The sequence below is a fragment of the Rattus norvegicus genome, chromosome 20 (genome assembly GCF_036323735.1).
Source record: "Rattus norvegicus strain BN/NHsdMcwi chromosome 20, GRCr8, whole genome shotgun sequence".
Classification (NCBI taxonomy): Eukaryota; Metazoa; Chordata; class Mammalia; order Rodentia; family Muridae; genus Rattus; species Rattus norvegicus.
This window is the reverse complement of record NC_086038.1, coordinates 45,250,129-45,262,748: the sequence shown is the minus strand read 5'-3', so window position 1 is coordinate 45,262,748 and position 12,620 is coordinate 45,250,129. Positions and strand designations below refer to the sequence as shown.

The following is a 12,620-nucleotide window of genomic DNA, read 5'->3' as shown; positions in this document are numbered from 1 at the left end:
ACCTGACAAGCACACACGCTGTAAGATTTCAGTTCTGTACAACTAGGAGCTGTAGACTAATCTGACAAGACTGGTCAGTGGTGGATTAGAGGCCTTATAAAGGAGCATGAAAGGCCTTTTAAGAATGCATTGCGGGCTGCGGTGTATTATGGCACAAGCTCTTAATCCCTGCATTCGGGAGGCAGAGGAGGGAGGTAGAAGTTAGCCTCGTCTGCATAATCAAGGTCCAGGCAGGTCAGGACCGTGCAAGCAGATTCAGGTTTGTAAGGTCGTCTGGCAAGAACCCAGGGTAAAGGTACTTGATGGACAAGCCTAGAAAATGAGTTTCATCCCCAAAAACAAACCCTTATAAAAAGTTGAAAGAAACCCCTCCCAAGAGTCGTCCTCTGACGTATACAAGTGCACCTTGGTGATTTATCCTTTAATCCTGGAGCTCAGAGGCAGTGGATCTTAATGAACTTGATGATTGCCTGATCTACAATGTCAAAAACAGTTCAACCTTGTGTCTTTTTGGAGGTGCTCTTTAGAAAGTAACGTGCACTTTGGACTCACTTTCTCTTTCATTTAGTTTAGGTTTTGAGGTGGTAGCCAGTCTTCAGATTTCAGGCCTGCCCCACCTGCTGCTAGTGGTGCTCACTGTAATCCCAACAGGAGACCAAGGCAGTAGGGTTTTGGGAGGAGCGTTAGGGTTAGTCTAGGCAAGAGCAGGACCCTGTCTCACGTTTGGCCAAGTGCTAGGACCTGCACCCTGAGGAGAACCCAGGTGTCATTTTAAGTTGGTTCTTGTAACCCTGGCAGGGAGGCAGGACAAGTAATGCCATGGGCTGGCTAGTGAGCCCTGTCTGAAGGGAGCTGGCCGCTCCCACCAGTGTACACACGGTTTAGTTGTTGGTAGTAATTTTCTCTGGTAACTCTTGTTAGGCCCCATTCAAGTGTTCTTGCTAATCTCAGAGTTTGGAAGACGTTTTCTCCTGAAGGTTTTGATTTTATATTACATATGGGATTGGATATTTTGTGTGTGGTGTGAGGGAATAGATTCTTTAGGCAAAATGGGTCCATCTTTCTAAGCCAAGACAAAGTTCAAAAGACATTAGCCTTTGAGAGTACTCCGTCTTCTGACATACCCTAAGCAAATGAGAGATTCCTTTTATAGGCTTTGATTTATTGTTTTTGCTTTTATTTGAAGGGTGTGCACTTGATTAGGTGTTGGTAGCAGTCAGAAGGGGGTGTCAGGCTCCATTAGCCAGAGTTACAGGCAGATGTGAACTGCCTGACTTGGATGGTGGGTGCTGAGGCCTGAGTTCATTTATTTATTCGGAGGCAGGGGTCTTTCTGTAGAGTCCTGGCAGTCTTGTCTGTCTTGGAGCTCGGTTTATATAAACCAGGTTGGCCTTTGAGGTGAGGATCCCCCTGCTGCTGCACCCAGCCTACAGTGCCATCAGGCTGAGCCGTCGCCCAGTGTGCAACCCTTTAACAAAGGGAAACCTTGGCTGATGCAGTTGGTTTAAACAATGACTTGACTGGATGGAGAGGTGTGTGGTGTGGGTGATGTAGATAGATGGCTGAGGGAGGAACGGTCTGTGTGGGGTGGGCTTTAGAATCCACTTGACCATACAGACCAACAGTGGAAGCCTGTCCAAAAATGAGACTGGTCTATTCTCAGTAATAAGGTTAAGTTGGGTGGGAAATTCCCCTGGCAATGGAGAAGATAAATGCATTATTTGAAAAATATTAGAGACTTTTAAATTGATGGTAGAAGTAATATTTAGAATTGGTGGGATATTCTTAGCCTGCTTTAAGGGACATTATAAGCAAGATAAAATTTTGAGTAAAGGATTGTCGTTGTTAAAGATCATACTTTCTGAGCTCATTTCTTTGACTACTGTTACACGGGTATAGGAGTTCTTTCTGGTCGTTTTACACAGAATTTACAGTGCGTTGCCAGAAACCCTTTTAGTGTGAGCTTCCCACAGCAGCTGTTTTGTGCTGCACGTGTGCAAGTGTTTCTTCCTGTGGGGCAGAGGGCAGCTAGCACAGCTCTGTTCTTCCCATCGCCCTTTCCCCTCTGGTTCTGGGGTCAAACGCAGGTGCTACAATCACCATTGAGTCATCTTTTTAATCTCAATGTAAGAAGTATACACTGAGCATACTGGCAGCAATAGAGAAAATAGCACAGATAAATTGGGGACAAGTTTGGTTTAGAGGTTTGTGTGCGTGCATGCAGGTGCCCTCGGAGGCCAAAAGAGCATGGGATGTCCTGTAAGTAGCCATAATCCTTCCCTCAGTTACTTTTGACATGTGGAGTAATTATTGGGTTAGTTAGGGTTAGGTGATCTGAGTATAGTATGACTCGGAAACAGACTTGACTTAGTCAGGCTTTGTGCTCACTACTTTGGCGTCAGTTGAGTTTTAAACAGTCACTAGGTAAACTGGACTTTGAAACCAGCCACTTGGGGAGTGATATGCAGTGTAACCACTTAGGTTTGTGAGTTGAGATCTCTGGACAACTTGGTGGAGATCTCCGCCCAGCTGGGTCTGGGAGTCTGTGCCATGGTTTTATCAGCCTTTGAGGTGACTAGAGTGTGACTGCTCTGTCTGATCTCATTCCCTCTCCCACCAGTACTGTTGTGATTTCCTGTGGGCTTTGTTAAATGTCTACAGCTTACTTATCCATAAATAAGTATGTATACTTACGCAGGGTAAAGATGACGAAGACTAATGGTGTGGTAGAGCAAGAGATAAAGGTCTGTATGTGTGCAGTGTATAGTTAATTTCTCCAGATAAGCTCTCATCAGTCCTTAAGCTTGTGTAACCTGTACTTGTTAAACCAAGCAACCCTTTCCCTCGGGCCTCATCAACAACCTTTAAAGTGTTTCATGTATAATTTGGGTTTTCTGCCTGCATGCATAACACTGAAACTGGAGTTCCAGTTAATGGGCCTCAGTTGTGGGTGCTGGAAATCAGACCCAGGTCCTTTTGAACCTTTTTAGCACTTGACTTAGAATGGTAAGAATATTTATGACTAATGCTAACATGCCCTTCCTTGGTTTATCTATTTATAGGATTTGGTGGAATTTTCTTTTTCTAAGCTACTGAAAGTTGCACTGGGACAGTGTTCTAAACCTTACTGGGTGGGGCAGGTCATACTCTAATCGTGCGCATTTTTACTTTGAAGGGCAAGCTGGGTTGGAGCTCACCTTATGTGTGCTGGGTGGGTCCTGAGTATTGTGAGGTTGGGGTTGGCTTGTAGCTGCCATAGCCTCTCTGGTGCTAGGTTATAAGCCTATTCACGGGCACTGAGCACAATGCCTGGCTTTGCCTATGCTGTTCAACCTAAGACAACTTTATTGTGCTTCCTCCGTTGTAGCAACCCGGCATGCTTCTACCTCAAGTGACAGTGATACTCAAAGTAGTCCTCATTTTTTTTCTGTCTTGGAATGAAAGGAAGCAGTTGAATAAAGGTCTCAGGTCAAACAGTTGGAGTTATCAACCAAGTGATTATGTATGAAGGCTCATGCACTTAGAGCCAGAAGCTCAAGACATAGAATTAAAGGCAGTACACACTGTGCATGTGGGCACAGTATGATGGGAAACATGCCTGGGATCCAGACTTGGGAGGCAGAGGCGAGTAAGTGAAGGACAGCCAGGGCTATACAGTTAGACCCGGTCTCAAACAAAAACCAGATTGAAACAGTTGACCACAGTAGCACATCCCCCCAACCCCCCCGCCCCCGTGTGTGTGTGTGTGTGCAGAGCCTTACTAGAACCTACAGTAGTCTATCCGTGTATATGGTTATTTGTGTCGATTAAAGGCAGAACTGAGCAGTTTCATGAGAGATTTATCTGCCTTGGAGCAGTGATGTGCTCTAACATTACGAGGCATGGTGACTCTTGGATGGGAAAGCTCTGTTGCTGGTGTTGTCTGTTTAGGAAGTACCCTGGGGTACCATTATTAGAAAACAGTGCAGTAGGGATGCCTGCCTGTAGTAACTGCTGCACTCGTTGGTCTGTTTGTATGTCTGATTTCAGATGTTAGCGTAGTGTTGGAACTGGTGGCCGGCAGAGACAGTAGCCCGTTAGGATCACACACTACTCTAGCACCCGGGCCAGTGTTTCCTACACGGGACAGCTGCTACTGAGGAGGCCCTTGGCAACATAAGGCCAAGGGTGTTTGTACCTCATGTAAAGGCCTCAGACCCCAACAAGGAAGTATGTGGAGTGTGTGTGAGTGTGAGTGTGTCACGCGCGCGTGTGAGATTTGCTTAGATAGTGGGTGGAGAAATTACTCCCTGATAAAGAGGTTGAGTCTCAGCCACCATGTGGCAGCTCACAACTGTCTGGAACTTCCGTTCCTAAGGGTCTGACACCCTGCTATGGCTCCTGTGGGCACTGCATGTGTGTAGTGCATAGACAGTGCATCTGAGCTGGAGGCCAGCCTGTGTACATGATACATGCCCAGGACAGTCCTGTCTCAAAGTAAGTAAATGGACAAATGGTCTTAGTCACTGCGTTAATATCTCTATTAAAAACTAGAAATAGAACCTGGGCAGGGTGCTGCTTGCCTATCTTGGACTGGGGTTCAGTCTCTAGCAGTGGGGGGCAAAGGTTTTCTTGAACAGGAAGGTGGTGGAGATAAGCACCGTAATCACTGTGTTTGTTGGTGACAGATCCGAGTGGGATGTCCTTCTGAAGGATGTGCAGTGCTCAATCATAAGTGTGACAAAGACTGACAAGCAGGAAGCTTATGTACTCAGGTAGGTGCTGTGCAGCGTGGCCTGAGTAAGTAGCCGTCCGTGCGCTCCTGCGATCCTTGCTTTAGTTCTTCAGCTTACCATCTGGTATGGACTGTGACCTGTGTTTCTAGGTAGGTTTTTGTTTTAAGCCTTGCCTGGCAGCTCGTTGTGACTGTGGCCATATTTCCCACATGGTTAGCAGCAGTATCTGTCGGATGAAAGATAAGGAATGATAAGTACAATGTCTGTATTCTAATATCTACCCCACTCTTACTGATCTCTGCCAAGGTTTGAAACTTTGCTCATTACAACCAGGTTGCTGTATTAGTGTATATACAAAAGCCATTATTGTTAACCTTTTAAAATTGGTATGAAGTCAATTTAATCAATAAACACTTTGGGTGCTTAGTTTAGGTGGGCCTTAGTGGCCTTGGGTTAAATACTGTATATAATATAGTATCTTTTTTTTTTAAACTAAGTTTGTGCTTGGCATAGGCAGATGTTTACCAAACTACTGCCTTGCAAACTATGCCACACAGATGTAATAAGTAAAAACATTGATTTCCTTAGGAATCTTTTTATCTACTTGGAGCAGTTAAGAACAGTGGTGTGTGTGAGCAGTGGTGCCCATGACGAGGCGGGCTGTGAATGTAGTGAATAGCAGTGGGCACAGCGACATGAGCTGTGCTTGGTCAGGCCCTCGTGTGGTGTCCAGACATGAGAATGAACGTCACACAAAGCCAAATACTGTTCACACTAAAGTAAGTCACACCCTGGCAGGGAAATGGCTGGACTTGGAACGTGTGCTAATTAGCAAGGTTATACGGATGGAGGTAAATGTGTGTAACCTCACACATTCTGAATCCAGCCAATAGTCATGTATGGCCGTGAGTGGAAGAGAAAGACAAAGGCTGACTTGGGAGGTGAGAAAGGGAGGGGTGCGTGTCATAAGCTGTAGAAGGATATAAAGCTAATTGTTTTTCTACTTTGGTGGTAGTTTGGTTTGGATGGTTAAATGCATAAATACATCCAACAGTGATTAAAAACAGACGTGCTGATTGTACTCTCGGTAACCCCTGATGCAGTGGTGATGCCCTTGTGCTTTTTCTGTTGCAGTGAGAGTAGCATGTTTGTCTCCAAGAGACGTTTCATTTTGAAGACATGTGGTACCACCCTCTTACTGAAAGCACTGGTTCCCCTGTTGAAGCTTGCTAGGGACTACAGTGGGTTTGACTCGATTCAAGTAAGTACGCAGACATTGTGTAAACTGAGTAGTTCCGTTCTGATGGATTTTAATGGTTTACCTCAAGGAATGGAATGTCATTAAAATCTCAGAATTGGTTTCTTTGCACCTGTGGTTGGGATTGAACCTAAGGCTTTCCACATGCTAGTCAAATGCTGTCACTAAACTGCTGCCTGCCAGGTTAATCCTGGGCTTTGGCTCTTTTGTTTTGTAATAGAGGAAATGTTATTCACCAGGCTTGCTCAAGCTCAATCCTTCTGCCTTTTCTTCCAGAGTTCTGGAATTACACGTTAGCATACCCAGCCTGCTTTGTGGGGTGGGAAGGGGGGGGGGGGGCTGGCTTTGGAGCCCTAGCTGCTCTCAAATTTATCCTCTTTGTTTTAGTGTCCTTAGTGCTAAGACTAGAGCTGTGAACCACCATTGCCACCCTAGCATAGATTTGATAAGGACTCCACCATCCTTGTGAGAAAGTTAAGCATTGGCACTTGATTGTGCTGCTGACTGTTGAGAACACTTGCCATGCAAGTTTGTCATCGATTTATCCCCAGAGCCCACCAAAGGAGGGAGAGGTGACTCCACATTTGTCCTCTGACCTCCACATATACACATGGTACACATACATGCACAATATATTGATCTATGTTGTCCCATAGCTTTGGTCAATATACAGAAACCAGTCCTCCAAGCTGGATTTGGTGGCTGCACACTTGCGATCCCAGCTTTGGTTTGGGGCTGCTAGAGCAGGAGGAACAAACTGGTCTCCACAATGAGACCCTGCTTGCTTGCTTGCTTGCTTGCTTGCTTGTTAATTTGTATGAGTCTTGCCTATAACATATATGTGTGCCCTAGTGCTCATGAGGACAGAATAGGGCATCAGATCCCTGGGGCTACAGTTAGAGTGGCTTTTGAGTCTCCATGAGTGCTGGGAAACAAACTTTAATCTTAAAAGATCTTTCTCTCTTTTTTAAGAGCTTCTTTTATTCTCGTAAGAATTTCATGAAGCCTTCTCACCAAGGGTACCCACACCGGAATTTCCAGGAAGAAATCGAGTTTCTTAATGCAATTTTCCCAAGTAAGTAAACCTAGAGTATAATGACTCTTGCCGTTTAGAGCTGGGTGGGTATTTTGTGTTTGTTTCTAAGATGGGTTTCATGATAGCCCGTGCTGGTCTGGATCTGACCTGGAACACCAGGAGTTGTTTACACTGCTTGATGCTGCGGGGTTCATTTTATTTATGTTCTGCTTACCTGGATGTTATAAAGACTTCAGACATGTTAGTTGTGTGGGTAAAACAGTACAGTTGTATTATGCACGTGTGAAAATAATGTGGCCAGAGTGAGTTTGTGGCAAGTGAGGCAGTAGGGCATGCACCGTACTCATGGTGACTAAGTAGACTGCAGGGATGCTTGAGGTTAAACATTCAGGGCCAGAGTGGACCAGATAGTGAGAACGTGTTTCAAAAACAGTTGGCCGGGGAGATAGCTCAAGGAGTTGTAAGTGAACTTGCTTCACAAGGACCCAAATCTGATCCCCGTACCTACATTTAAAATAAAAGCAAAGGCGCCAGGTACTGGGGCTGGAGGGGTTTAATGCTGGAGCTAGGGAGGCAGAGACTGGATCCCCATGGCCCATAACCCGGCCTGTTCTGCAGACTTAGATATGTACAGCTCACAAATAGTGGTGAGTACACGTGTAGCATGCATGAGGCCCTGAATTGATCTTCAACACTACAAGAAAGAAATAAGACTTGAGACACTTGCCTGTAAGTTATGATATCAGACGCTACGTGCTGCCAGAGGGGTGGATCTTAACTTAGCGCCATTTCCAAGTTGGTTTACTGGGCTAAGGGAAATCTGGAAACCGTTTGGGAAGAATATGTAAGTAAAACAGCTAAAAAAAGTGCCCTGTGGGATTTTTAGGAAGAAGGTAAGCATTCTACAAGGTCACCAGCATCAGTGGCAGCCAGATAAAATGCCTCCACAGCAAAGGGGAGGTGTAGAGTGATTTAGAAAGGACCTAGACTTGATTGCTGGTACCAGCGTGGTAATGGATCTGCTGCCTCTGATGTGCGGGCATAGAATACCCATGTAGCCCCTGTAAACTCATTCATGGAAACAAGACAGCAACGCAGATGTTTTTCCTGTTGGGACTCACTCTAATTTCCCGTCACTGGTGCTATTAAGTGATTTGTTTTTAAGAAAAGTCCTCTTTCCTCACAGACGGAGCAGCATATTGTATGGGACGTATGAATTCTGACTGTTGGTATGTGGTTTTAGTTTGGCTTTGTTGCCTTTGTATGTGGGGGTGGGGTTAGGGGAGAAGGGTGTTCTAAGCTAGACCTAGTAACCTACCCCAGTTAATCCTAGCTATTCTGGAGGCTGAGGCAAGAGGGACAAGACCAATAAAGTCAACTTAGGGCAATAAAATAAAAAGAAAAGATGAGAGGTCTATCTCAGTGGTACAATGTACTTAGCCTGTGTGTGGCCCTGGGATTGTCCTTTAATACTGTAAATGTGTTTTTAAGCACAGTTGGAAATTTTGTTGTGGGAGGCAGTTTCACTGTGTGCCTTGCTGGCCTTGAATTCTGCTCTGTAGACCAGTGTCGGTGTCTTTGCCTGCGTCCTGAGAGATGGAATTAAAGGATGCTAGCATGTCTGTTGAAGTTGTTGTGCAAGTTTTGTTTGTCTGATCATTCATCTCCTACCCATAACTTCCCTGGTCTGCACCTGGTCTTCTTAACCTGTCGTTTAAAGTTTTAGCCAAGCCTCTTACTCTCTCTTACCCCTCTTGCTCTTTGTATTTCTCTGTTCTTGTCCTCATCCCCCTCTTCCAAGTGCCTATGGCCAGCCGCCTTTCCTCTCTTCTTCTACTCTTCTCTCATTAAACCTCTCCACGTGGAAAAAAAAAAAAAAGTTTTAGCCAAGCATCGGTGGTGCAAGCCTTTAATCTTGCACTGCACTCGGATGCAAGGGCAGGTAGATCTCTTAGGTTTGAGATCAACCTGGTCTACAGAGTGAGTTCCAGGACAGCCATAGCTACAATGAAGCCCTGCCTAGAAATAATACATGTTCATTGCTCACATCTACTCATGCAGTTACGGCTTCATCCATCAGCCGCCTTAGATAGATAGAACGCTTACAGAAAACTGACTTCAGAGGCCGCCAGTCTTTCCTGAAGATTGGGAGCTCAGGAAGCACCCCCTTTCCGCTACAGGCGGATGTCATGCAGGCAACTGCAGCTGCTATGAGGCTTTAAAATATGGGTGGGCATTATGAAGAGGGGGCATGGGCTTTTTTGGGTTTTGTTTTTTATGACTCAGTTTCTATGTAAACTGTCAGCTCTGAAGTAAAACCTGCTTTACTTGTACATAGGTACCTGTACACTTTGGATCTCCCAGAGAGCCGAGTAATCAATCAGCCAGATCAAACCCTGGAAATTCTGATGAGTGAGCTTGACCCAGCAGTTATGGACCAGTTCTACATGAAAGATGGTGTTACTGCAAAGGATGTCACTCGTGAGAGTGGAATTCGTGACCTGATACCAGGTTCTGTCATTGATGCCACACTGTTCAATCCTTGTGGCTACTCAATGAATGGAATGAAATCGGATGTGAGTGGCTCGCAGTCTGAATAAATTTTTGTGTCTTCTCCTGTCTGTCAGTAACAGCCTTTGTTTGATATTAACTTACTGTTAATAACTTTTCTCTAAGGGAACATATTGGACTATTCACATCACTCCAGAACCAGAATTTTCTTATGTTAGCTTTGAAACAAACCTAAGTCAGACCTCCTATGACGACCTGATCAGGAAAGTTGTGGAAGTCTTCAAGCCAGGAAAATTTGTGACCACCTTGTTTGTTAATCAGGTACCTTGACCTCTGTTTTATTTTTTTCCTTTTTGGGTATTCAGTGTCTTATATATGCTAGGCAACTAGTGTGGTTGTTACAAGGTGACCTATCTTACCACTGTGTGTCACAGGGCCACTCCCTGTGCTGCCTGGCAGTGGTGGCTCATTAGGTTTTTAGCAGTCCTGTTCTGTATGGATCTCCTTTTAATGAGCTCCTGCTCCGCTGATCTCCCTGTTGACAACCCTGCTTCCCAGCCCAAATGGAGATAAACAAACAAACTGCCACGCCTTGGGGTAGGAGAGAGATCAGTAGCTAAGGCACCCGGATTCATCTCAGCATCCATTGCAGGAGGCTCACAATGAGAAATGCATGCCCACTTTGCCCAGGGGCACGTACACACAAACACACACTCTTTTAAAATGCACAGTTAAGACGCACCAGAAGGGAACATCAGATCCCATTACAGATGGTTGTGAGCCACCATGTGGCTGCTGAGATTTGAACTCAGGACCTCTGGAAGGGCAGTCAGTGCTCTTAACTGCTGAACCATCTCTCCAGCCCAAAATGCAGTTTAAGATACATCTATTCGTGGCATTACTGTTTTGTCTGGAAATATGCTGGTGGTCAGAAGTACTAATGCTTGTTTCTTTTTCCCAGAGTTCTAAGTGTCGCACAGTGCTTTCTTCGCCCCAGAAGATTGACGGTTTCAAACGTCTTGATTGCCAGAGCGCTATGTTCAACGATTACAATTTTGTTTTTACCAGTTTTGCTAAGAAACAGCAACAACAGAGTTGATTAGGAAAAATGAAAAAGAAAAAACGCAAAAAGAGAAGACACACAGGAGGTGGTGGCTGCTTTCTAGATGTTGATCCTGGGGGCCATGCTGACCGTGACCACCACCTTGTAGCTGCAGAAAGCCCTAGGTGTAATGATAGTGTAATCATTTTGAAGTGTATGCATTATTATATCAAGGAGTTAGATATCTTGCATGAATGCTCTCTTCTGTGTTTAGGTGTTCTATGCCACTCTTGCTGTGGAACTGAAGTGCATGTAGAAAAGAACTCTGACTGTATGAATCTTTACGACACTTGTGAAAACGATTCGACTTGGTTTATGCACAGCGTAATATTTCTGCAGGCATCGTCCAAAATCCCCCACAGACAAGGCTTTCGTCCCCATTAGATGCGGCCTCAGCTGACCATTGGCGACTGTTCTATTTGCTGCCAGAGTTTTTACATCCAGTTACCTCCACTTTCTAGAGCATATTCTCTACTAATGTTCAAAACCGATTTCTACTTCATACAGGTGTCTTATGCAATGGCAATTAAAGTTTTCTTCCACAAGTTGAGTCTTTGTAAGGAAATGATTCCAGTTGCTTGTTTTGTGTTCTACTGTTTTAGTAATTGCTCCTGCATTTATAGTCCTATGGTTTTTTCACTACCCCTGATGAAGCAATACACGGTCACACTGTGGGCTTACATTGTAATCTTCATCCCAGATGGGAGCTCAGAGACGGTCCCTTGCTCATTTTTCCCTAAGATGTAGAATGTGGCCTTGCTATTGGCATGCCCTTCTGTGGAAGATAAATGATGGAAGTGAAAGTATCCCGGGGGTGAGCAAGGAGAACCAACCCATGGCAGTGATGGGCTGTGCAGTGCACTCCGAGCTCTCACAGTGGAGTGCCCACCATGCCTTCACTAACTCACTGAGCAGTGATAGGGATGCCCACCAAGTCAGAGCAGAAATCTAACCCTAAGGATTCTCACCTCGGTAAGTGCCGCCATTGCCACCACTTTACTAAAGGAAGTTTCCGCTCAGAGGAGAGTCTGTACTTCCCGCCTGTCCTAATGTCAGCTGTTCTCTCTGGTCTTTCACCATGGCGTTCAGATGCTCAAATGAACGGCTGATCGGCCGCAGGGAGGACTCTCCGGGTTACTGGGCCTGGAGAATGGAGAAACAGCACGGTATTCTGACAGTTAATGGCACCAGAGATGCGGGCTTTCAAGAGCTGGCCTGTTAGTGGCATTTTTAAGCAGAAAAGAGCAAACTAGACGAAGTTCCCTATTTATTGCCCTCCCACTGTTTCCTTGGCAGTTTCTGGACTGGCGCAATGATGCCTTGTTCCTTCCGTATTTATAACGAACGAAACACTTTTTTAGCGTTTCTAAGCATGGAGTCTACTTGGTTTGAAATCAAGTGGTTGGAACACTGTCTGGATTTTTACTTTACGCAGTGTTGATTGAACGCTTCGTTGGGGAAGCCTTCAGTCCGCTTCATCGGTCTGTTCTGTAATGAGCACAGCACACCTAGTTTGAATTGCTGTTTGGAGGGCCAGTGCTTATTTGAGCTGGGTCTTGTAACCCAGTAGATTTTGGCTTGAGGTCTGACTCCCCCATCTTACGAAATTAAGAATTCTAATGTTGGAAATTGCATAGGGTTTGCGTGGAAAAAAGCCCAGGAAAAAAAAAAAAAAAAAACAGAAGGCGGACTAGTGATCTAGTGTGATTACAGGCGGGGAAGTTTTGGTGCCATAATTTCTTTGTTGGTGTTGGACTTTTAATCAGCTGAAATGTATTTCTGTACCACAATGTAAGCTTCAATAAAAGTTTGCTTAATTGTCTAGTAACATCCAGAAAGTTTTCTGTTTGGTGTCTGCTTAACCAAAACACGGAGGATTTCAAACATTTGACGGTAGGAGTGACAACCTTAATTAAGCTCAGTAGGGCTGCATATACAATGTTCTATTGAAGTTTGGCAAGTACATCAGCTCTTGGTCATTTTAAAGTGTCTAGTAAG

At 45.0% G+C, this 12,620-nt stretch overlaps 1 protein-coding gene across 3 annotated transcripts in view; it reads left to right on the top strand.

Annotated features, from left to right (window-relative positions):
• The window catches only part of Amd1 (adenosylmethionine decarboxylase 1), a 74,651-nt gene extending 62,191 nt beyond the window's left edge, over positions 1-12,460 (top strand). For all 3 annotated transcript variants that reach the window (XM_063279557.1, NM_031011.4, XM_063279558.1), the window contains 7 exons: positions 4,668-4,754; positions 5,850-5,976; positions 6,946-7,048; positions 8,196-8,238; positions 9,348-9,585; positions 9,686-9,841; positions 10,482-12,460. In XM_063279557.1, coding sequence (XP_063135627.1) covers positions 4,668-4,754; positions 5,850-5,976; positions 6,946-7,048; positions 8,196-8,238; positions 9,348-9,585; positions 9,686-9,841; positions 10,482-10,619 — 892 coding nt within the window. In that variant the 3' untranslated portion in view covers positions 10,620-12,460. The remainder of the gene's footprint in view (positions 1-4,667; positions 4,755-5,849; positions 5,977-6,945; positions 7,049-8,195; positions 8,239-9,347; positions 9,586-9,685; positions 9,842-10,481) is intronic.
• Positions 12,461-12,620: the final 160 nt, after the last annotated feature.